Source organism: Sebastes fasciatus, chromosome 1, assembly GCF_043250625.1.
Source record: "Sebastes fasciatus isolate fSebFas1 chromosome 1, fSebFas1.pri, whole genome shotgun sequence".
Taxonomy (NCBI): domain Eukaryota; kingdom Metazoa; phylum Chordata; class Actinopteri; order Perciformes; family Sebastidae; genus Sebastes; species Sebastes fasciatus.
Window position 1 is genome coordinate 2,712,392 of NC_133795.1, and position 25,191 is coordinate 2,737,582.

At 39.6% G+C, this 25,191-nt stretch overlaps 3 protein-coding genes across 12 annotated transcripts in view; 2 read left to right on the top strand and 1 right to left on the bottom strand.

The window, feature by feature from the left end:
* Nucleotides 1–5,663, top strand: part of LOC141768369 (uncharacterized) — a 129,104-nt gene extending 123,441 nt beyond the window's left edge. For all 9 annotated transcript variants that reach the window (XM_074636675.1, XM_074636744.1, XM_074636909.1 and 6 more), the window contains 6 exons: nt 395–568; nt 1,233–1,406; nt 2,069–2,245; nt 3,119–3,292; nt 3,956–4,129; nt 4,644–5,663. In XM_074636675.1, coding sequence (XP_074492776.1) covers nt 395–568; nt 1,233–1,406; nt 2,069–2,245; nt 3,119–3,292; nt 3,956–4,129; nt 4,644–4,650 — 880 coding nt within the window. In that variant the 3' untranslated portion in view covers nt 4,651–5,663. The remainder of the gene's footprint in view (nt 1–394; nt 569–1,232; nt 1,407–2,068; nt 2,246–3,118; nt 3,293–3,955; nt 4,130–4,643) is intronic.
* Nucleotides 5,664–11,746: 6,083 nt separating this feature from the next.
* LOC141776706 (F-box only protein 2-like) lies at nt 11,747–18,731 on the top strand. Its single transcript, XM_074650466.1, has 6 exons — nt 11,747–11,804; nt 13,520–13,585; nt 14,633–14,729; nt 14,929–15,021; nt 15,099–15,237; nt 18,567–18,731. The coding sequence occupies exons 2-6, from the start codon at nt 13,549–13,551 to the stop codon at nt 18,729–18,731; spliced, it is 531 nt and encodes a 176-aa protein (XP_074506567.1). The 5' UTR covers nt 11,747–11,804; nt 13,520–13,548.
* Nucleotides 18,732–20,962: 2,231 nt separating this feature from the next.
* On the bottom strand, nt 20,963–23,553 carry LOC141768978 (small vasohibin-binding protein). 2 transcript variants are annotated; one of them, XM_074637686.1, is made up of 3 exons: nt 23,413–23,553; nt 22,625–22,766; nt 20,963–21,945 (listed from the first exon to the last, which is right to left on the bottom strand). In XM_074637686.1, exons 2-3 carry the CDS (start codon nt 22,736–22,738, stop codon nt 21,859–21,861), a joined length of 201 nt encoding a protein of 66 aa, XP_074493787.1. In that variant the 5' UTR covers nt 22,739–22,766; nt 23,413–23,553; the 3' UTR covers nt 20,963–21,858. The 2 variants fall into 2 exon arrangements, with proteins under 2 accessions (XP_074493787.1, XP_074493705.1); XM_074637604.1 differs by having other exon boundaries at nt 22,625–22,833; nt 23,413–23,552.
* Nucleotides 23,554–25,191: the final 1,638 nt, after the last annotated feature.

Consider the following 25,191-nt stretch of genomic DNA (forward strand, 5'->3'; position numbering starts at 1 on the left):
TGAACAAATGTGGACCTTTCCTCTAAATGACATAAACCTACTAAGCTACCAGATACAGTGAGAAGAAGGCCATGTAATAAATGAAGTAATGAAGGCCAACAAGTCTGATTTAATATTGATCCTCTAATTCCAGACTTGACTGAGATCAGCAGCATGTTATTGATGTGTGTTGACATGAACAGGTGTATGAATGTTGTGGTGACATCTGGATGATGTCTGTAGAAGGCTGACATTATGATGATCCACAATAACACAATGACAAAGTCACTCTACTCATTTTAGGGAAAAGATCATTGATTAGGACATAGTGATGTTGAGCTACACATTTAAAACCTGAACACATCTGATTGGATTATAAAGTGATTTTTATCTTCATCATTTATTCTTTATTCAGATTGAGTTGGTGCAGTTTGTCAGAGATCAGCTGTGCTTCTCTGGCCTCAGCTCTGAAGTCCAACCCCTCCCATCTGAGAGAGCTGGATCTGGGAGACAACAAGCTGAAGGATTCAGGAGTGAAGCTGCTGTCTGATCTTGTGGAGAGTCCAAACTGTAAACTGGAGACTCTGAGGTCAGTTCACTGACTCTCTGTTACTATTATAGATCTGATATGTTTAATTAACAATTAAACCTGATTTATGTACAAACATAACTTACATCCATAAAGTTGTTAATGTCCTTTTCTTCATATTTTCATGTTTCTTGAACTAAATTCAGTCTGCAGTCACAAAAGACTTGTTTCTTAAAGAAAGTGTAGAAAATGTCCACTTTTAGTTATTAAAGTAAATGAATGTTTATCATTGTTGGTAAATGGTCACATCTGGATACAGAAGATCCTCTGAACTAATATTTGTTTTATATTGATCAAGTTTACTTCATGAAGTAGAAATATTTCTCTGGTTTCTGATTGTTTAAATGTATTCCACATATAATGTCTGATCACTGATATTGATCCTTCAGCACACACACATAGATGAAGACAGAGATCAGCAGCATGTTATTGATGTGTGTTGACATGAACAGGTGTATGAATGTTGTGGTGACATCTGGATGATGTCTGTAGAAGGCTGACATTATGATGATCCACAATAACACAATGACAAAGTCACTCTACTCATTTTAGGGAAAAGATCATTGATTAGGACATAGTGATGTTGAGCTACACATTTAAAACCTGAACACATCTGATTTGATTAAAAAGTGATTTTTATCTTCATCATTTATTCTTTATTCAGATTGTGGCACTGCAGGTTGTCAGAGATCAGCTGTGCTTCTCTGGCCTCAGCTCTGACGTCCAACCCCTCCCATCTGAGAGAGCTGGATCTGGGTAACAACAACCTGAAGGATTCAGGAGTGAAGCTACTGTCTGATCTTGTGGAGAGTCCACACTGTAAACTGGAGACTCTGAGGTCAGTTCACTGACTCTGTTACTATTATAGATCTGATATGTTTAATTAACAATTAAACCTGATTTATGTACAAACATAACTTACATCCATAAAGTTGTTAATGTCCTTTTCTTCATATTTTCATGTTTCTTGAACTAAATTTAGTCTGCAGTCACAAAAGACTTGTTTCTTAAAGAAACTGTAGAAAATGTCCACTGTTAGTTGTTAAAGTGAATTAATGTTTATCATTGTTGGTAAATGGTCACATCTGGATACAGAAGATCCTCTGAACTAATATTTGTTTTACATTGATCAAGTTTACTTCATGAAGTAGAAATATTTCTCTGGTTTCTGATTGTTTCAACATATTCCACAAATGATGTCTGATCATTGATATTGATCCTTCAGCACACACACATAGATGAACACAGAGATCAGCAGCATGTTACTGATGTGTGTTGACATGAATAGGTGTATGAATGTTGTGGTGACATTTGGATGATGTCTGTAGAAGGCTGACATTATGATGATCCACAATAACACAATGACAAAGTCACTCTACTCATTTTAGGGAAAAGATCATTGATTAGGACATAGTGATGTTGAGCTACACATTTAAAACCTGAACACATCTGATTGGATTATAAAGTGATTTTTATCTTCATCATTTATTCTTTATTCAGATTGAAGTGCTGCAGTTTGTCAGAGATCAGCTGTGCTTCTCTGGCCTCAGCTCTGAAGTCCAACCCCTCCCATCTGAGAGAGCTGGATCTGAGCCTCAACAAGCTGCTGCAGGATTCAGGAGTGAAGCTGCTGTCTGGTCTTGTGGAGAGTCCACACTGTAGACTGGAGACTCTGAGGTCAGACATGATTTTTTACTTCTGTTCTGAGATTAATATGATGTGAAAGTCGTGGTGACACTAAACTGCAGACATAAGGCTGATATTATACTGATCCACACTGAGTATCTTAATGCTAAAGTCCATTTTCTTCTTCAGTGGTTTAGTCCATTGACTGTGGCATAGCAATGTAGAGCTACACATTTAAAACCTTCATATATCACAACTCTTGACTTTCAACATGTTTCTTTTTTCAAAGAAATGATAATAAAAAATACATAAGTATGAAGAATAAATAAATAATCTCTATTTCAGCTATCAGACATTAACAAATATATTCAGTATTTGTTTTTTCTAAGAAAAGAAAATATGAATCTATATGATGCTTATAGTGACTGAATAGTTTAAACTGAAGATGCTTTGATTTTATGACTCCACTATTCCTAAAATATATATATTGTAGATGTCTTATCTTATATATCTTTTGTTCACATTTCAACAAAATCCATCCTGACATATTTGACATCGTTAGAAACTTTGAGATCTTGAGTTGAATCTTGAATCAGTTTCTGTGGTTTTTATTTGTGTTTGGCTGCTCAACATGAGTTTGTATCGATGGATCCACTGGTGGAGCTGTCAGAGTTTAAGAGGTGAAGTCACTACGTCTTTATTGAAGTAGCAGCACGTTGTCATTAATATTAATGAGAGCTCTGTTTCACTTTTTGTATTTTACAGTTTTTAACCTGCATCCTGTTGGCTTCAGGTGTTTGGAGTTTACATCTTCTAAACTTCTACGTTCTAAACCTTCTTCAGCTCTGAACACATTATTAAACATTGAATGATTTCAAGCTGGAACGTTGTCTTCTAAACTTACATCATTTATTCTTTATTCAGATTGAGGGACTGCAGTTTGTCAGAGATCAGCTGTGCTTCTCTGGCCTCAGCTCTGAAGTCCAACCCCTCCCATCTGAGAGAGCTGGATCTGAGTGGAAACGACCTGAAGGATTTAGGAGTGATGCAGCTGTTTGGTTTTCTGGAGAGTCCACACTGTAGACTGGAGACTCTGAGGTCAGTTCACTGACTCTCTGTTACTATTATAGATCTTATATGTTTAATTAACAATTAAACCTCATTTATGTACAAACATAACTTACATCCATAAAGTTGTTAATGTCCTTTTCTTCATATTTTCATGTTTCTTGAACTAAATTCAGTCTGCAGTCACAAAAGACTTGTTTCTTAAAGAAAGTGTAGAAAATGTCCACTGTTAGTTGTTAAAGTAAATTAATGTTTATCATTGTTGGTAAATGGTCACATCTGGATACAGAAGATCCCCTGAACTAATATTTGTTTTAAATTGATCAAGTTTACTTCATGAAGTAGAAATATTTCTCTGGTTTCTGATTGTTTCAATGTATTCCACAAATAATGTCTGATCATTGATATTGATCCTTCAGCACACACACATAGATGAACACAGAGATCAGCAGCATGTTATTGATGTGTGTTGACATGAACAGGTGTATGAATGTTGTGGTGACATCTGGATGATGTCTTTAGAAGGCTGACATTATGATGATCCACAATAACACAAGACAAAGTCACTCTACTCATTTTAGGGAAAAGATCATTGATTAAGACATAGTGATGTTGAGCTACACATTTAAAACCTGAACACATCTGATTGGATTATAAAGTGATTTTTATCTTCATCATTTATTCTTTATTCAGATTGAGTTGGTGCAGGTTGTCAGAGATCAGCTGTGCTTCTCTGGCCTCAGCTCTGAAGTCCAACCCCTCCCATCTAAGAGAGCTAGATCTGAGTCGCAACAACCTGGAGGAATCAGACGTGAAGAAGCTGTTTGATCTTGTGGAGAGTCCACACTGTAAACTGGAGACTCTGAGGTCAGTAGAGGGTCGGAGTCGGTCCATGCTGGTTTCAGCAGTATTGTTGTGATCTGTTTCCTCAGGTAAGCTGTGAGAGGAGAACAGTGACACAGAGAGAGAGAGAGAGAGAACAGTCAGCCAATCAGATCAGCCAGAAGCTTGTTGTGATCATGTGTTAGAGTTGATATGAAGAAGATGTTGTTGTTGTGTTCATGTCTCCAGGAAATAAAGCTGGATTACAGCTGACAGCATCACATCATGTATAGAGACAGTGGTCCTCATCCATCAAACTGTTGTACCATCAAATCTGATCAGAAAGTCTTTGTTCTCTCATTGATCAGTTCATCTCTGTCACAGCTCTGAGATCAGTCTGAAGCCTCAAATCACTGGCTCTTATTTCAGAGAACCATGGTTACATTTAGTAACCATGATGTGGTCCATGAACTGTGTGCTGCATCAGTGACTGACAGCTGATGAAGAGAGTCTCTGTAAACACTGATTCATGACTTCTGTTCTCTTCTTCTCTCATCAGCTTGTGATCTCTGTCAGAGTGAGTGATCAGAAAAGTGGATGTGTTGAGAGGATCAGCCGTGTCCTGATGATCCACAGAGGTTCACCACCTGGACCTGGATCTTATTTAGGGCCCGAGCACGAAAATGCCAGGACCCCAAAGATTTCCTGGCATGAAGTGCGAGATAACCTATTGTTTTTCTAAGGCTTATTATAGGGCTGGGCGATATGGCCTAAAAATAATATTGCGATATTTTTAGGCAATATCGCAATACACAATATATATTGCGATATTTTCAAATATCCTCTAAGCACTTCACAAATGCTTGATTTAACCCTTTGATGCATACAATCACACCAATATGATGATTCTTGTAGGCCCTGCAGCACACTGTATGTCTGCATTAAAACCTTCTTGTTTATATTCATTAGTGGTTTCTGTTGGAACTATTTTAATCTTGCATGCAAAAAGGGGGAAATCACAAGTTAAATTTAACAAAACTGTATCCAACAGTATTCACTTTAACCAAATAGTTATCTGGCAATACATGCTTTATATATTTTGATAAATACATAACACACACACACACACACACACACACACACACACACACAGTTTTTAATGGCGTGTAATAAGTGTAAAGTATCTTATTGTTATGTTTACCAGTAAGCTGTTATAACATTGCTGATCATAAAAATTATTATTTTCCCACTAGTGTAGAAAGACTCACCAATCTCGAGGTGCAGCCTGTGGCCAGAGCAGTCTGGTCCACTTATTCAGGCTCACAGCTTTGGTTCTGTTAGCTGGATGTTCATATGGATCAAGTGTCTTAATGAGTCTTTTGAATCTGGGCTTTTCAACCACGCTACCGTTGTGATGTAGGTTAGAGCGGCCGTGATTTCTTTGCATTTTGCACTTTTTTGTCATATGGGATTGCCTTGGAAAGCGAGGAATTTTGATAACTTTTTGATAACTTTCCATCCTCAAGGTCTTAAGATGGTCCTGACCAAATTTCAAGTCGATCTGATTAAATCTGTAGGAGGAGTTTAATCGCACATTAAATTAAAATTTTCTAGGGGGCGCTAGCGAGCCATTTTGCAACAGCCGAGCCCGAGACCCTTAAAATATTAAATTTTTCACCAAGTCTGATAAGTGTGCCAAGTTTAACAACTTTTTGAACATGTTAAGGTCGTCAAAAAGGCGATTCATTTGGGAGAAAAAGATGAAGAAACAGTTTCAATAGGGCCTTCGCTGGCCCGACGTTGTCGGTGCTCGGGCCCTAATAAAAACAACAAGAACAAAACACAAAGACCAAATAATGAGAAAACTAAAACCAGTAACCAGTGGTACTGTATCAATACATTATAATGCCTACTTCAGCTTTAATACATCCATGATTAAAACCAATACCAGCCATTTCTCATATTATCAATGTAGGAGCCAAACATTAGAAAAGGATAAGTTAAATTCATTATTATAAGATGTACATAATGTAGATAGAGTAGTGGTTGGTATTTGTGCCCCATGTGGTCAACCATGGCATTCAATTGTTAATAAGTTGGCACCAGTTGATGACGTCATGGTGATTAGTATCAGCTGTGCACAGCGCAGGCTGCTTCAGGACACCAAGAACCGAAACGGCATTTGTTGTTTATCTTTTGATCATTTTATAATCATGTAATCTTTTGATCATTTACAACTGTATCTCATTTAATTATGTTCATTCATCATTTAAGTCTTGAGTTACTTTAAAGGTGATATATTATATCTTACTGTGTGACTTCTATGATGTGAGAGTGAAGGTAAAGAGGAGTCTTGCCTCCGAGCAAAGGTTAAAGAACAAAAAGGTTCTTAGAAGAGATTTGATATGAATGACGAAAGTTTTACCTTAAGTTTTATCTTTGTGTTTTACGAGATGTGATTTTATATCCAAATACCAAGCATTTAATCAAACTTTGTGTGTATTCATTGAGTATAAAATAACTGCGTAGGTAGCCAGCACGTGTTTTGAACAGTTGGAACGGCTCCGGGGGCTCGTGATCCAGCTGCACCGAGAGGCTTTGTCAAAATTTGTAAAATTAAATTGGCGTTTCACACTTATCTATCACTTACTTAGACATCTTATCGGTGAAAAGTCAGTTGTTTTTGGAAGGTGAGAAATTGCGTACTCTGACTGAGAACGTCTTTTCTCTCATTCAACAGCAATTGAGTGTGAACCGATAAGGGAAACGTGGAAAAGCAGAGGACTTTTTTCCTTATTAAGCACACGTTTGCTTTGACAAAAGAAAGACCTAAAACAATCGAAATCTAGGAGGTATCAGTACTCTCCCTTTTTCCCTTTTTAATTTGAGTTTTTATTTCTTGTATTTGTAATAACGACTGCTGTGCTGAAGTTTTAAATAAAATAATTACTTGACCGCCATTAGTTGTTGAATTTTTTCTTCTGAAGAGACTTTTACATCCAAGGAAGACTTTTTGGCTGGACCGCAGAGGGCCGGCCCTACAAACGCAAAAGTCTGTCACTGACTGACTGACTGACTGTCTGACTGACTGACTGACTGACTGACTGTCTGACTGACTGACTGACTGACTGACTGACTGACTGTCTGACTGACTGACTGACTGACTGACTGAGTGATGAAGTTACAGGATTGGTCGGCCGTCTGTTGGAGTTTCCTCATTGGTCTTTGCTCTTAAAAAATGAAAAGCGGAGAACAGTTCTGTGTTTACGTCTTCTGTTGAGCGTGTCAGCGGTTCAATGTATCATTATATAATGCTGTTGTTGTGCATGTGCATGTGCCATTGTTTATGTTCATTTAAGTCATGTTATGTTGTGCTCCGTATTGTTACCGTGCATTCACACCAAGCGCGAAGCAAATTTTTGCCTCGCTGTCCTCCAGAAATAACCGCTGTTGCCGCTTTGTACATGTTGGTGAAGTCCCAGATATGTCGGAAAACCAAACGCTGTTGTGTCTGGGTTCATAACGTCATCCGGCGGCGAGCTGTATTTACATACTGTATCTGTATCTAGCAGGCCACACGTTGCTACTGCCGTATGAACCCAAAATAAACAGACTGTGCTGTGATTCAATTGCAATGAACGGATCAAAATTATGCCGAAATAACGACATTATGATGTCGATTTGTAAAAAGTCTGAATTCATGCTTTGTCTGGTCTCTCCGCAACACAACAAGCAAACAACTTTTAAAATGCTTGTTTTCTGAACGGAGTTCTGATCGATCAGTGCCAGGCTATGCTAACATTGGAGCTGCTCCATCATCACTCCCCAAAACTCATCTAGGCATAAATACAGCAGCGACGTCGGCGCCAGAGTGTTAGGGGCGGACGGGCAATCAGCTTTGACAGGGGGGCATTTTTTTCACCTCATATAGCCTTTATTAAGTGTAGTAGTAACTGAAGTAACTGAATACGTTAAATCTGCACTTCTGTTACATCATGTAAACAAACCAGGAACATATCAGCTGTGAGCTCCAGATCAGACTGGAGCTGAAGACGTAACCACCTCAAAGATGGGTTAGTGGTTTTCTCTCTCTCTCTCTCTCTCTCTGTTTGAACTCCAGGTCAACCACACATTCTCTGACTACGGCCGTGGGATGCTTTTCATCACCTTTGAACATGGAGGACAAGACACCAGGTTCTGGAAGGGTCGGTATGGAGTCCGAGTCACCGGGAGCTCTGTTACTCTCTAGGTCTGAGCGAGAGGACAGAGGAGAAGGGAACCAAGTAGTTAGGAACCCCTAAAGGTAAAGGAGGGAGCAGAGAACTAGAGTAATATCAGGGCTCCAGGGTGGAGTGTAGCTCTCCTTGTGCACCTCGCTTACACCTCTGTAATATCATAATGCTGTTCATGCTGTGGAAACAGCTTACTTACAAATCTGGCTCAGCAGCTTTTATAACTTTGAAATATTAAAATTACTGCTTGCAACACAGTCATTAATATCTTTATCTTTTCATGGGATCTCCATTAGTTGAGGCTGAAGACCAGCTATTCTTCCTGGAGTCCACTTAAATCACTTTGAACTGTTAGGCTACATTTCAGTACATAATCACATTGCAATCTTTACCACCAACGACCACAACAACAAAACAACAGCAAGAAAACACAACAATATTCAAGACACAACCCTACACACAACACAGGACCTAGGTTCAACTTAATACTATTCTAGTACAACTTGAACTATACTAGGTCAAGTTAATACTATTCACAGAGTATAGAGGTAAATATGATTCATTATTAGCATATTATATGTCAAAATACAAAAATAGAGCAAGCAACATATATATTAACAGGACTTTATATTTGTCCAACATTAAACCTTTTATGATTTGATGTTAGCTAAATATCAGCAGACACACAGAGCTGTTCAGGGAGATGTTTTTTCAATAATATTTTAAATAGATTTTTGCTCTTTTCTTGAATGATACACCCAGGCAGAGTGTTCCATGTCACCATGGCTTTGTACACTACAGTACTTTTCAACATGTTAGTTTTCACTTTAGGAAGTGTGAATCTGCCTTCAGTGGCATGCCTGGTGCTGTAATCATGTTCATCAGAACTGAAGCATAATTGTTTATATAATACCCTTGGCAATCTAGTTACTGATATGTTTCTAATGAAATTAAGCAACGAGGCAGTAAATCTGTCTTTTACTTTTAACCATGATAGACTGTTGTGCATTTCATTGACATTAGTTCTGTATGAACAACAAAGTAAACAACGCACTGCCTTATTCTGAGCAATTTGCAACTTCTTAATGTGTGACACGGCAGCACTAGACCAAACCTCTGACCAATAGTACAGATGAGATGAAACAAGTGTTTTAATGACATATCAACCTTACATTTGAAGGTAAAACATTCGAACATCTCCTTATAACAGAAAGACCCATTTTACTGACCACCTTATCAATGTGCTTAGACCACGATAACTCACTGTCTAGTATTATACCCAGAAGATTGGTCTCTTGAACTTGTTCCACAGCCATATCCTTTACATACAGCTTCAATTTCAGCTTATTCATTAACAGATGTTTTGACTCAAATACAATGCCTGTGGTTTTAGAAAAAGTTTGATATGATCTGTTAACTCCTACCTCTGCACTGTGACAGCAGGGTAGCTGTTAAACTAAATGACGTGTTTGGTGGCTGGTGGCTGGTTTAACATTCAAACTGGAATTAAAATGTTCTTCCTGTTCCCAGTCTGATAGTCTGTAGATATGTAACCTATAAACAAGATATATTTTAATAAAATACAGTTGTACCGACAGGATACAGTAGAGCACAGAGGCCGTTTCCATGCTGACAAGCGCCCGTGTCTGCCTGTTTATTCACCTGAGGGGCGTGGTGATCCCGCAGATCCCAGATGAGTGGACGGTCCTTAATGTGGCCCAGGATGCATTCACTACACACTGCTAAAAGAATGTGGTCATATGAGGCCCAGACCACCTCTGAATGTGGTCTGAAAGATCCGATCTCAATGCGTCCTCAATGCGTCTTGAGCGTGTTCACACCTGTACTTAGAGCAGTCCACTTGTGATCGGATCACTGAGGACGCATGTTAATACCAGGTCTGAACAGGGCCTTAGACACTTGATAATGCCGAATCAACTGATGCCGTCGTTGTTCTCGTCCACCAGACTGTTCAGATCACAGTGGTTTTCTCTCTCTCTCTCTCTCTGTCTCTTTATGAACTCCAGACTAGATTAAGACTCCAGATTAAATAAACTACACTCAAAACGTAGGTAGGTCTTACAGTTTTTGATTTATCTGCTTCAAAGCACCAAGAGATCCCTTCCTCTCTCTCATCCGCTGCAATGTTAATTCATCTCTAAAAGTCTTGAACAAAATCTCAACTGTGGAGACTTTTTAAACTGCCAGTTCTCAGTCATTTTTAACTTTATCCACACAAATGACACGTCGACATCTTCATTAAAGTCTTGAGGTGCTCAAACTGAGATTTCAGCTATACAACTGGTAGTTTTTAACCAAAGGGGTCTTTTTCAGGTAGTACCTTCTCTGTGTTTTCACCAGTCATTCCCAACGTATGACTCAGCACTTTCAGACACAAACAGGTGTCTCTGATTGGCTGATTAGAGCTCCGTCAGTCTCTGCCTGTCTCTGATTGGTGCATTGCTCTTAAATTATTTTTAACTGTACAAATTTATATTTTATTTAAGCCTATCCAGTTACTGTCTGTCCATGATCAGTCTCTGCCTCTCTGATTTAAAAGTCTCTCACGCACGCGCGCGCGCACACACACACACACGCACACGCACACGTACACACACACACACACACACACACACACATACACACACACAGAGAAGGTAACTGTATCTTAACGGGGAACTCAGGATAATTTTTTTTTTCAAAATAAAATCTCTATAGAGTAACTCGATGCTAACTTCCTGGTTGGCCTACAAAAATACGTCATCCTTGGAGCTCTCTATTTAAGGGGAAGCTTTATGCAACAAGTAACTTTAAGTGTTTACAGCAAGTCTAATTTAAAGTTATATTTAAGACAAAGACCAAGTCTATTTTTTATGCATCTGGCCCCTGAGTCTACAACAGGATGTACGTCTTCAAACTCAGAACCACCATCAGTTTGCAAATCCCTAAACCCATCTCCTCTAGGTTCTTGCTTCTTCCTGTGCATTTCACATGTAAGGGATAATGTACAGCGAGCCGGTCATTGTTTATTGGGGTTTATTTCTCAACAGTGACCCACTAACTGTACATTATCCCACTTATTACATGGCTACTTACTTAAGAAATCAATAATTTCACACAAAAACGGTCCGCCAGGGTCTGACATCAGAACTGCACCCATAGCAACGGTCTGTTATAGAGAAATACAGACCACAGAACCCCGATTGACCAATCAGAATCTAGTATTCCTCACAGCCGTGCAATATTTTATTTGTTTATTTAACTTGCGCAACATAGACTCTGACCTTTCAAAGAAGAGCACTGAGCACTCCTCCTCCTCCTCCTCCTCCTCCTCTTCCTCCTCCCTTCTCTAACTGCATGTGTGTGTGTGTGCTCCCTGGCTATAAAAGCTCCACTGAAACGGGGGGCGCCACCCTGCAGAGGAGCTCAAGTGTTCGTCAGAGAAAGAAACAGACGAAACAGAAGACTGCTTCTGCCTTCCCCTGGTTGTGAGTATCAAGTTTGCTGTCTTGTGTATTTAGACCGACCAGAGTGTGTCATGTACAGTAGAGCATTTAATGTGCACGTACTGCACCTTTAATGCCTGTGACTTTTACCCTTTTCACACCAATGACCAGGGTTGGACCAGGGTTAACCTACCCTGGTCCAACCCTCCTTTTGTCAATTCAAACCAAGCCTGTCAACCCGGGTTGAACCCTGGTCAGGAAAATTCAGATACAACCTGGGTCACACCCGGGAGCAATGCATACCAATTAGCTCAGGTGTTAGAAATGGGCGGAGGGTTACACCTCTGGAGGATTATAGAGAGAGGAGATGATAGTGACATCATCAATTTGAGAAAAAACATAAAATGTCAGAATGATGCATGATTTTTGGGATAAAGTGTTTTTATGGCATTTTTAGCTTTACAAAATATATACATAATATATGTATGTATGGAGCTGTAATGTATGCAAAAACCTACTGATTTACAGTATCTATTCATCAACATGAATCTTTTTTCCTCTGTCTACCTACAGTACCCATTTATCATATATTAGACTACATTGTGTTATCTAATATGATAATATAGGCTACATTTACACACGGATTAGAAACTTCTGAAGACTGAAATGTATATTTCACTCACTCCACCATCCCAGCTAAGATTTACTTCATGTACAGTAGTAGACTACTTATGTTGGTCAGCTGGACATGTGGCAACTGTTGGATAATGTAAGAGTTTGTCCAAACATAGAGATTATATTTCATGTAGTTTGCTAATGGCTTGATAATGTAATGAACTGGGACTGGGTTTGTTACTTTATAACAGATGGAACAGGCGACAGATGGATCTTTTTGCAGATTTATTTGGAAAGATAAAAAGTTAAAATGGTAACGTTACAAATAGAACATGTGCAAACGCTTTAAAAACAGATGCGCTTAAAGCTGGCGGCACCTAAAAATGTCTTATTCAGTGTTCGGTTGTCCTTAGCTCCACCCTCTCGTGTTACTACTGGTTGCAAAAAACAAGATGGCGACGGCCAAAATGCCGAACTCAAGACTTCAAAACCGTAGTCCACAAACCAATGGGTAACAGTCTCTGGTATTAAGCAGTCAGTTGTTGGCCTTTATCGTCAGACGATCCTTGCAGACATGTTTGAGACATATAATATGAAGATATGGCAGCATACTCCTGGAGAGGACACAGTTTGGAACTAGAGACCATCTTGCGATGGGATCACACCAGCCGCAACGCATAATTGGGCCAGGGGGCGTAAAGTGGTGGGGCCAATGGCCCCTTTCCCACTTCCTACCCCCGTACTTCCAGTGCCACTGCTCAGACCACACCCTTTTTGAACTCAGCCTTCATTTTGATCTCAACTACACACCTTTAAAGTTTCTTGCATGATTGCTGTGACAAAGTCTGTCCACAGACAGACAGACAGACAGACAGACAGACAGACAGACATATAAACACCTGACAAAGTACTCAAAACCTCCTCTGTGGTAGTTCCTGATACAGTAGGTGTCTCCAGGACCACATTTTGCCATGATGACACACACACACACACACAGACTCACAAGGTGAAAACAATACCAGCGTCGCTGTCACAGCTGGTAACAAACCGATGCCTGACTCGATCGGGTGGATCAGGACAGCCCGATAGAAACTGCAGCAGAGACGATTATTGATCTAAGTTGCTGTTTCTTGTTTCTGCAGACTCTGTCTTCTCTGTATACGCTGTAATCATGAACAGAAACCTGCTGAAGAATCCCAGTGGGGAAGGTAAGAGGTTGTTTTCTTCATAGAGGATCTGCAGCTATGTAACTGGATCCGTGGTGGATCTACCACCCCGGGTATGAAGAAAAGGAATTTTTGTGAAATGTTATTTTTGTATACTATGTCCCCTAAACTGTCCAAAGCATGAATAGGCAAGAAATAAAGTGAAAATCCAATCACATGGTTCCCATATTCAATACGTTTTCTAGTGTGTCTTCTTCTTCACCTCATTGTGGCGTCTCAAGCCGTAACCAGCTTGTTACTGCCGCCTGAGGCCGGAAAAAACACCCAGTGGGGTAACAATGAGCGTGAGATTTCTGATTTATCTGAAGTGATCAGTGTTTTTCTAGAGTAAAGACTTAAGCGATGAAAACTGCCATCAGTGGGTGACACAGTCCCAGTCCGAGGGGTCATCAGTAGCTTTAATCCTGCGGTGTCTTTGCCAAAAGGTTGACTATTTTTATTTGCTTAGTAAATAAATATATTTAAACATCCATCTGCTAATCTGAGCGTATGAGTCTGCAAACAAACCGGCTGCATCTAGGACTGGAAATAGCTCAGCCATGATCTAAATATCACTCTCTGTTTATCGGTTTGATTGACTTTACTGTATTAACCACACTGAGCTGCACACAGAGCTACATCTGTGCTCAGTCTTAAAGAGAAGATGAGAAGGTTGATACCACTTTCATGTCCGCATGGTGAATACGAGGCTACCTCCAGGAGACAGTTAGCTTAGCTTAGCACAAAGACTGGAAACAATAGGAAACGGCTAGCGTGGCTCTGTCCAAAAGTAACAATATCTGCCTACCAGCACCTGTAAAGCTTGCTGATTCAACGTCTCCTGGCTGTAGCCTATATTTAACAGACAGATATGAGAGTGGTGTCCATCTTCTTATCTAACTCTTGGCTAAAAGGCAAAGCTCCCAAAATGGCAAACTTTTCCTGACAAAATAATCTTAACACAAATTCCCTCAACTGTGTCTCATGATCTTCATCAGCAGCCCCTTGAGATGAAGTTGATGACACTGACACTGTGTATTTCCCTCTTAGAACAGCTGGAATTCTGGGAGCTGACGAAGAACGGCGGGGATCAGTGGAAGGTGGAGGAAATGCCGGGAGTTACCAAATATTTTGTAGCCTCCTTTGAGTGAGTGTTTATTGCTGTATGTGTAGTCATGTGACTATATTTAAATACTAGAAATTCAATGCACACTTAAAAAGTAATAATTTTCCCATATTATCCGTTATTTGAATGCAACATATATTTGAGTATGTTTAATTATTTCTCATCTATTTATAACTTAATATATTTTCATCAATCCCATGAATAATCCTGTGTGTCCTAGGCTGTGTCTGAAGAAACAGGTGATCGACCTGTTAGCGGAGGGTTACTCTGGCGACCAGCTGGATGCTCAGCCTGCTGTCACAGTGAAAGACTGGTAAGCCGGCGGTGGACTGACATGCATGTACGCAGCTTCTGTGTGTGTCGCTGATTAACAAGCGTCTCATCCTGCAGGTACAGCGGGAGGACGGATTGTGGCTGCACCTACCAGATGACCGTGTGTCTGCTGGATGGGAACCAGGAGGTCATACAGAAGTTCATACCGGACACGGTGACTCTGGAAACCAACTTTGACGACAGCTTGTGGAAGCAGGTAAACAGAGAAACAGACTAAGGTCACAGAGGTTCCCATTCATTACTTCCTCTACTGTGTTTGATAAGAAAACACACTGTCAATGGTAATGTCCATTCTATAAATGTTAATTCTCTGCTCTTAGTCCAGGTCCTCTGCCACTCACTATTGTCAGGACATTTATTCCTTTAAGGCTTTTAGATGCATGTAAGGACACCCTGATACACAGGGGTCTCCATGAACAAATCCTTCAAATTAAACAACAAAAGATGTTGTTTGTTTATTCCTACTAGAACATCACATAGAAGCTGATCTGACGTCAGCAGGACATCATTTCTCTGCACCTTCCAAAACTGCAAAGGTTTGGTTAGGTTTAGCAAACATAACTTGATTAGGTTTAAGCCGGAAAGGTCATGGTTTGTATGCAGGGTCTGAAATTAGCACCCGCCAAATGCGGGTAAATTGCTGGCAGTGGCGTGTAAAATCGGTAGGCCATCTGCCACTTGGGCATGCAGGGAAAATGCTAGTGATTCTCATTAAGAACGGGTTCTTACTTGTCCAATTCCTTGGCATCTCATGCCTCTCTGACTATTGATTCCTCTTATTGATGCTTTCCCACAGTTACGGTGCACAATGACTCATATGCACGCTGTATCATATTTCAGTTTGTTTGGGACCGGAGCCACGGCGGAGGGAAAAAAAAGCCCTCAACAGCGTGGCGCTACTAAACCTGAGGGGACGCACCGTATTTATACCTGATAAAGCTTCACCATGAACAACACATCTGTGTTTAAATCAGCAGGAAGAGAGTTAATGTTACATGTTAGCAGTCGGTGGGCAGCACAGTCCTGATTGGCTAAATAACGGAGCTACTAACGTTAACGGAGACAGGGTTATTATTATGAGGCGTTCAAACGCTGCTCAGGAAAAATGGACTATTGGGTGAAGGTAAATTACAACGTTATCATGATGTGGTCAAACGTAATCTCGTAAAATGTAGTTTTTGGCGAGAAACTTGAATAAATCCAGTTGTTTGAAGATGTTTTAGAGAGAGAATTATGACCTGTTTAACTTCATAACACTAGCTCTAAGCTGCTTGCAAAGATTTGATTTAATCAAAGCAAATATTTAAATAATCATAATCATTTGAATTGTGTGTTTTTATGCAAACAATCACTATAGATGACAATAACAAAGTACAGTACAGTTCTGTGTACAGTACCCTCCCTGCCCCGAATAATAGGGCTCCCCCGGAAGCCACGGTGTAATCAAACACTGTAATTTACCGTGTATGTAATGTTTTTTGTGTAAAATATATTGAACATTGAATGACATCAGATCTAAAATGTTCCTTCATTTAGCGCACAGATTTCAAAAGTGGCAGAAAAAAATTTGCCTGCCACATTGGCAGGAAGTGAAATACAGTTTATTTCATATATATTAGACAGCAAGGGAACATTTTGAACTTTGTGTTGGAAGCAGAAAAAATGGGCCAGCGTCAGGATGTGAGCGACTTTGACAAGGGCCAGATAGTGATGGCTAGACGACTGGGTCAGAACATCTCCAGAACTGCAGCTCTTGTGGGATGTTCCCGGTCTGCAGTGGTCAGGACCTACCAAAAGTGGTCCAAGGAAAGAAAACCGGTGAACCGGCAAACAGGGTCAGACCCGAGGCTCATTGATGCACGTTGGGAGTGAAGGCTGGCCCGTGTTGTCTGATCCAATAGAAGAGCTACTGGAGCTCAAACTGCTGAAATAGTTCATGCTGGTTCTGATAGAAAGGTGTCAGAACACACAGTGAGGAGCAGTTTGTTGTGTATGGGACTGCGTAGCCGCAGACCGGTCAGGGTGCCCCGTGCTGTCATAATGTTATGGCTGATCGGTGTAAATGTACATACCAACTACTTTAAACTAGATAAAAGAAAAAAAAATACAACAAAATAGAATAAAGATATATCTCTGGTAAGCTTCCAGGAATGTGATGTTGCGTTGCGGCAAAAATTGAGCCAGATTCAACTATTCTTCCAGATGACCCTGCATAAGCACCCCCGCTGCACTGCTGGACTGGCTCTATTGAAATGAATGAGAGGGCTGTGCTTTTTCACGCAGGACTAAAATTGGTCTGAATGCGGCCTTAGTTAAGGTTAGAGAAATATTATATATATATATAGAACTATGTTAAGGTTAGGGAATGATCATGGTCATTGTTTTTAAAAATACAACGTTGACTATTGACGAACAGCGGCCTTTTGTGTTAAAGTATATTTTGTTCACCCATCCACCCCGACCTCATCCCTAAGTGGACTTTGGCCCTGTTCAGACCTGGTATTAACATACGTCCTCAGTGATCGGATCACAAGTGGACAGCTTTAAATACGTCTGTTCATACCTGGCATTAGAATGCGTCTCCACATGCGTCTCCAGTGACCACTTGTGATCCGATCTCACTTCCCCGCTCTATATGCAAATAAACACGCAGTAAACACACGGCTAATACAGCAGAGGTTATGACTTAATATTACAGGAATGTCAGTAGTAATATCCTACATATTCCTGATTCTGGTACATTTTATTAACATCAAAATAAAAGGTTATTGTACCGGCGGTCCCCGGGGACCTCGGCGCCGCCAGCACCGCTGCTTTTGCCAGACAACAGCCTGTAGGGGTACAGCGCTCCAGAGAGCCGGGGAGGACAGAGAACAGGCGGACAGTCGGGTGTCAGCTGTTGCAAAGCAGCGTAACAAAAACACCGACACATCTCCGACAGTATGATAATAATGCACTTCCTGTTCCTAGTCTGATAGTCTGTAGACTATGTAGCCTATAAACAAGATATAGTTTAATAAAATACAGTTATACCGACAGGACACAGTAGAGCACACAGGCTGTTTCCATGCTGACGAGCGCCCGTGTCTGCCTGTTTATTCACTTGAGGGGCGCGGTGATCGCAGCTGGACATCAGTTGAGTAGGCGGTCCTTAATGTTGCCCAGGACCTATTCACTACACACTGCTAAAAGAATGTGGTCATATGTGGCCCAGACCACCTCTGAATGTGATCTGAAAGATCCGATCTCAATGCGTCTTGAGCGTGTTCACACCTGTACTTAGAGCTGTCCACTTGTGATCGGATCACTGATGACGCATGTTAATACCAGGTCTGAACAGGACCTTTGTCGCTTGATAACGTCACCTGACTTCCTCCTTTGCTCCCATCATAACTACTACGGCCTCTAGAGGGCACTGTCACTTGTTTTTGCTGAATCAACTGATGACGTCGTTGTTCTCGTCCACCAGACTGTTCAGATCACAGTGGTTTTCTCTCTCTCTCTCTCTCTCTTTATGAACTCCAGGTCAACCACACATTCTCTGACTACGGCCGTGGGATGCGTTTCATCACCTTTGAACATGGAGGACAAGACACCAAGTTCTGGAAGGGTTGGTATGGAGTCCGAGTCACCGGGAGCTCTGTTACTGTAGGTCTTAGCGAGAGGAGAGAGGAGAAGGGAACCAAGTAGTTAGGAACCCCTAAAGGTAAAGGAGGGAGCAGAGAACTAGAGTAATATCAGGGCTCCAGGGTGGAGTGTAGCTCTCCTTGTACACCTCGCTTACACCTCTGTAATATCATAATGCTGTTCATGCTGTTGAAACAGCTTAATTACAAATCTGGCTCAGCAGCTTTTATAACTTTGAAATATTAAAATTACTGCTTGCAACACAGTCATTAATATCTTTATCTTTTCATGGGATCTCCATTAGTTGAGGCTGAAGCCCAGCTATTCTTCCTGGAGTCCACTTAAATCACTTTGAACTGTTAGGCTACATTTCAGTACATAATCACATTGCAATCTTTACCACCAACGACCACAACAACAAAACAACAGCAACAAAACACAACAATATTCAAGACACAACCCTACACACAACACAGGACCTAGGTTCAACGTAATACTATTCTAGTACAACTTGAACTATACTAGGTCAAGTTAATACTATTCACAGAGTATAGAGGTAAATATGATTCATTATTAGCATATTATATGTCAAAATACAAAAACAGAGCAAGCAACATATATATTAACAGGACTTTATATTTGTCCAACATTAAACCTTTTATGATTTGATGTTAGCTAAATATCAGCAGACACACAGAGCTGTTCAGGGAGATGTTTTTTCAATAATATTTTCAATATATTTTTGCTCTTTTCTTGAATGATACACCCAGGCAGAGTGTTCCATGTCACCATGGCTCTGGACACTACAACATGTTAGTTTTCACTTTAGGAAGTGTGAATCTGCCTTCAGTGGCATGCCTGGTGCTGTAATCATGTTCATCAGAACTGAAGCATAATTGTTTATATAATACCCTTGGCAATCTAGTTACCGATATGTTTCTAATGAAATTAAGCAACGAGGCAATAAATCTGTCTTTTACTTTGAACCATGATAGACTGTTGTGCATTTCATTGACATTAGTTCTGTATGAACAACAAAGTAAACAACGCACTGCCTTATTCTGAGCAATTTGCAACTTCTTAATGTGTGACACGGCAGCACTAGACCAAACCTCTGACCAATAGTACAGATGAGATGAAGCAAGTGTTTTAATGACATATCAACCTTACATTTGAAGGTAAAACATTCGAACATCTCCTTATAACAGAAAGACCCATTTTACTGACCACCTTATCAATGTGCTTAGACCACGATAACTCACTGTCTAGTATTATACCCAGAAGATTGGTCTCTTGAACTTGTTCCACTGCCATATCCTTTACATACAGCTTCAATTTCAGCTTATTCATTAACAGATGTTTTGACTCAAATACAATTCCTGTGGTTTTAGAACCATATTAATGTGATCTGTTAACTCCTACCTCTGCACTGTGACAGCAGGGTAGCTGTTAAACTAAATGACGTGTTTGGTGGCTGGTGGCTGGTTTAACATTCAAACTGGAATTAAAATGATTTAAATAAACTACATCATTGCCTGTTTTGTCAAGTTGAACTTTCATTTTCATTTAAAGATCATCCGTCATCCCGAGATCCCAGCGGTGTGTTGTTGTTTGTCCTCTTTTACTAGAAACGGACCGTAGGTGGTTGAAGATGTGAGGCAGAGGGGATTTCTTTGTCGTTTCTTTCTTGTGAGCAGTGTTGGAAAGTGACCAAGTACATTTACTCATGAGCTGTACTTAAATACAACTTTGAGGTACTTGCAGTTTACTTGAGTATTCCCATTTTTATGCTACTTTATACTTCTACTTCACTACATTTCAGATGGGAATATTGTATAAAGTTCAAGTACCTCAAAATGGTACTTAAGTACAGTGCTTGAGTAAATATACTTAGTTACTTTCCACCACTGTGTCTAAACTACTCTGATGATTTAATATAAATAACTATCAGAGGCCTAAAAAGATAAGAATGCAAAGATTAGAGCAAAGTCCCAAAAGATGCATACAAATATGTGTCAATTTGTTTAAGTCAAAGTTAAGACTTTTAAAGGGACAGTTCACCCTAAAATAAAAAAGATTTCTTCCTCTTCCCTGTGGTGCTATTTATCAATCTAGATTGTTTTGGTGTGAGTAGCAGAGTGTTGGAGATATCAGCCGTATGCCTGCCTTCTATCCAATATATATATGGAACTAGATGGTACTCGGCTTGTGGCGCTCAAAGCAACAAAGATTAGACATGTAGCCATTATGTAGTGTTTTACATTAGTATATGGATAACATGCAGAAAATATCAAATAAAAACATTTTATTTTTATTAAATCAAAATTGTATAACTCAAGTGCAAATGGATGACATACTGTACTTAATATAAATATTTTACAGTCATCTGACATAAATAGAAGTTGATTAGATTGCAAAACTTGTGACAATACAATGTAATATTATACACGTACAGGCCAGTTGGCACTGCATACATACAATATCATTCATTCACAAGATAGTGTTCAAAGTGAGCACCGTTAACACTGGCATATCAAGGGCACCGTTCAGTTTTTGCTAGTAGGAAATCCGAAGCACGTCGGATGTTTCTGAGAGGAAACTTCTTCATCCAAGTTTACAATGTATTTCTGACTTGAGACCACTACTAGTGATGGTGGCGGATGATACCAAAACTCTGATGCTTGTTTTAAAGCCTGCTTTTATAACTGTTCGGTCTCTGACCAGCTGAGAAAATTCATCACCTTTGACCTTCCAGAGCTATTAACACTGGTGCCTTTTGGGTGACTTAACGCACAGCTCATTTGTGTTTGACTTCAAAATCTCAACGCATGTAAATTTTAATTTTGACGGTATTGGGGGGAAAAAATCATGTTCAACCATAACATACATGTAACAAAGTTTGATATTAAAGCAAAGGAAATGTCTTCGACCTGATGTGTCTGTAGGAAATATGCAACTCTGCTTCCGGTTGTTCCTGTTTGGACACATTTGACCTACTTTCACTTTATTATAACAATACTCTCTGGCATGTTCAGGTTACAGAGTCAGTAAAACATCAAGAGCAACGATTGTCTTTTTGGACATCAGTGTAAGTGTGTGATTGTATGTTGGTAATAGTGTGCGTACACATGGTGTTTCTGCAGGGTGGCAGACGGGTCCTGGTCCAGATGAGAGAGGAAAGCAGGACTCCTCATTCTCCTTGTGACTGCATCTGTTTACAAAAGGCCTCAAACTGCTGCTGCTCCAACTCTGTCATCACCTTGTTCAGCGCGTAAATCTGTAAATAAAGAAGTGAAGAAAGTCAGCTGATTGTACTGGAGTGAGAAGTAACGTGACATATATTCATACTTGCCAACCCTCTTGATTTTCATGGGAGACTCCCGTTTTTCTTTGCCCTCTCCCGGTTTCCTCCCGGGGTTACAATTCTCACACCTTTTTTTTTCCCTTTTCTTTATCTCAACATGTTTCTGGCGCTGTACAGCGTCTATAAGCTCTACTATTTACACCCGGTCGGCAATAGAGATACACTAAATGTCTTTTCCCGGCGGAGGAGAGCTGCTCGCAACGCTGGGACACGCTCGTCACACGTCACAGCAAAGCCAGCGTGGCGTGGCACAAGCGGGCGCAATTCATTGCGGGTTCAGAGCTCAGTGGTGCCGTTGTCGTGTTGTGTCTGAAAGGACCTTCAGTGAGTGAGAGATGGAGAGGGAGACGGAGAGTACAAAAGTAGGCCTATTTAACAAAAAATGCTGTTGCAGTGTACTTATTATTTTGTTATTTTCATTCCTTAAAAGTCACCAGAATGCAGGAAACAAAGTCTCTGAAACTCAAATTTGGTTTTGAAATCCTCCCTACTTTTGAGATCTCAAGGTTGGCGAGTATGCATATGTAACACATTTGACACACCACTAGAATAAAATGAGTGTCAGGTTTTCAAGAGTGGTGATGTTGTTCACCTCAGCTCTCTGTCTCTGTTTGAGCTCTTGCTGTGCAGACTTCTGCTTGGCTCGGTCTCCTCTGGTCGGGGTCGAGTTCAGCTTGGGTTTGTCTTTACGACAGGCAGGCTCCATGACTGCAGTCCTCCAGTCTACCTGCGACCTTTAAGGTGAGAAGACACTTTGGTTTAACACCTTTCACTTCCTGTAAAGTTAAAGAGTCTTGTTGTCTGTAAAAATACAAAGAATACAAAACTTTGAGATATTTTTTAAAGGTAAAACCGAAATACATGTCATCAACCAAACTCACACCTATCACTAGAGAACAAACAACACCTGAGTTACAACACCTGAGCCATTTCTGAATGTAGATTTAGCTTAAAGAGGTGCTGCTGAGTGTTAGTGGTTAAGAGAGGTCTGAAATCTTGCAGCCAAAAAGGTTTGTTTCTTGGTTGACTGTAAACTACTTGCAGGACATTTCATTTAATTTTATATACTTTATTTGTTCCCTGTTTTCATAAATGCAATCCACTGTTTGTAATCACAACAGTCTATCAGGAGATGAGCTGACAGACAAACCCATCAGAGAAAACAACCTCAACATTCAAAACAGAAACAAAAACAAGAAAAGAAATAACAATAATAAGAATGACAAAAAGAAAGAATAGAGTTAAAACAAACAAAACAAAGGACAGGTAAGCTAAAGGTAGCATGTTAACAAACTCCCATAACATTAGCTGTTCACAGTGAAACTAACATCCAGCAGACTAAAGCAGTTTGTATCACAGTGACTGTGATGAATGTCTTACCTCCTCGTGTCTGACTGGAACACGTGGAGTGGAAAGAGTGATATACTGTGATGAAGTTAGCTGTAGCTAGCTGTTAGCTGCTAACCCGGACCAAACAGCTGTTCCCACGGTGTCACCAATAAACAAATCCGAGTTTCGCAGTGAGGCGTTTGTTCAAAGGTTCCGGGTTCCGGTCTTCTTCTTCTTTGAGCTTTATTGGTGGTTGCCAAAAATAACAATTTGGTGCATTACTGCCTCCTACTGGTCTGGAGAGTGGAGCAGTAGTTTGCAGGAAAAAATAAAATAATAATAAAAATAAAATAAATAAAATAAAAATGAATAATTATTAATAACAACAATAATAATAATAATAATTCAATTCTCTCCATTATTCCTGTTGCCCTTAAAGGGACTACCTCTTACTGGTCTGGAGTGTTGGCTCAGACTGGCTAGTATTTACAATATTAAGATAATTAAAGTAAATGAATGAATAATATCTTTTCATTCACACTAATTTGTCAGAGATACTGAAATAGTAATCTATAACACTTATTTTGTGAATTCTTTTGTGGAATATCTATTAAATCAAACTGCACTTTTATCTCTGTGAGGCTTTGAATCAAATGCTTTCTTTCTTCCTCACATCTCTGACAATGCAATACAACACGCTCCACCGTTTCCTCTTGCCCACAGTAATTAGGCTACCTGTTTTATGTTTACGTATTTTGAAGTGTACTGTTTAGTCCAGTGTTTCTTGATAGTATAGTCTCATCTCTCCTGTTCCTTCCTACACACCTCATTTCTCCCACTTCCTTCAATCTCTGTTCAAAAATGATCCTGATTTCTGTATTGCCGAAGCTAACTTGTCAATTAAAAGTAATTTTTTTTTGTAACCTCCTTTGCAACCTTATCTACCATTTAATTTCCTTTGACACCAATATGTGCTGGTATCCATAAAAATATTACTGTAAGACCCATCATTTGAATTCTGTATAATGGGTGCCGTTCTTCTTCTTCGTTTTGTTTAATGGTGGGTGGCAACTATTTTTAAAGGTGCATTACTGCCACCTACGATCCTGAAGTGTGAACTAGGAGAAAATAAATTCTCTTCATTAATCCAGTTTCTTTTAAAAACTCAAACTAGGATTTATATTTTCTTTCCTCAATGCTAAATAAATACTCCCACCCCACAATTCTTTAGTTCCTTCTTTAGCTTTTCTCTGTGTTTCATACTTCTGGCAGCGACCGATAACATGTCAAACCGTTTCTTCTTCTAGTCAAGATTCAAAAAACGTTATTGTCTATCACATAGTGATAGGAAATTGTCTTAGGTTAGGGTCTCAAACAACATTAAAACATACACCCGTGAAGACACATACAATTACATTAAACACATTTCATTTGTTGAATACTCAATTCTGATTGGTCAATCGTAGCATTCTACTGTCTGTTATTTCTTTATAGCAGACTGTTGCTATGGACGCAGTTCTGTAGACGGACTCTGGAAGACCGTTTTTGTGTCAAATTAACGATTTCTTGAGTATGTAGCCGTATAATTTGCATCGGGGTGCAACAAAATAACAACAAAATCGAATAAATTATACAATTTAAATACAGTAAAATAAGTGATTATTAAATCAACAATAAAATATAATAAAATTTTACAACTTTAATAAAATAAAATAAGAGATTAATAAAATAACATAAAATAGATACAAAATTGTACAACTTAAATACAATACAATAAGTGATAAATAAAATAGCAATAAAATAGAATAAACTATACAACTTAAATGCAAT

What these genes read in the sequence shown, in the direction of transcription:
- LOC141768978 (XM_074637686.1), bottom strand. Translation starts at nt 22,738, where the DNA reads ATGGAGCCTGCCTGTCGTAAAGACAAACCCAAGCTGAACTCGACCCCG. An exon ending in AACAGAGACAGAGAGCTGAG is followed by an intron (nt 21,946 to 22,624) that starts GTGAACAACATC and finishes CTTTATTTACAG; the next exon opens with ATTTACGCGCTGAACAAGGT.
- LOC141776706 (XM_074650466.1), top strand. Translation starts at nt 13,549, where the DNA reads ATGAACAGAAACCTGCTGAAGAATCCCAGTGGGGAAG. An exon ending in GAAGAATCCCAGTGGGGAAG is followed by an intron (nt 13,586 to 14,632) that starts GTAAGAGGTTGT and finishes TTTCCCTCTTAG; the next exon opens with AACAGCTGGAATTCTGGGAG. An exon ending in ACGACAGCTTGTGGAAGCAG is followed by an intron (nt 15,238 to 18,566) that starts GTAAACAGAGAA and finishes TATGAACTCCAG; the next exon opens with GTCAACCACACATTCTCTGA.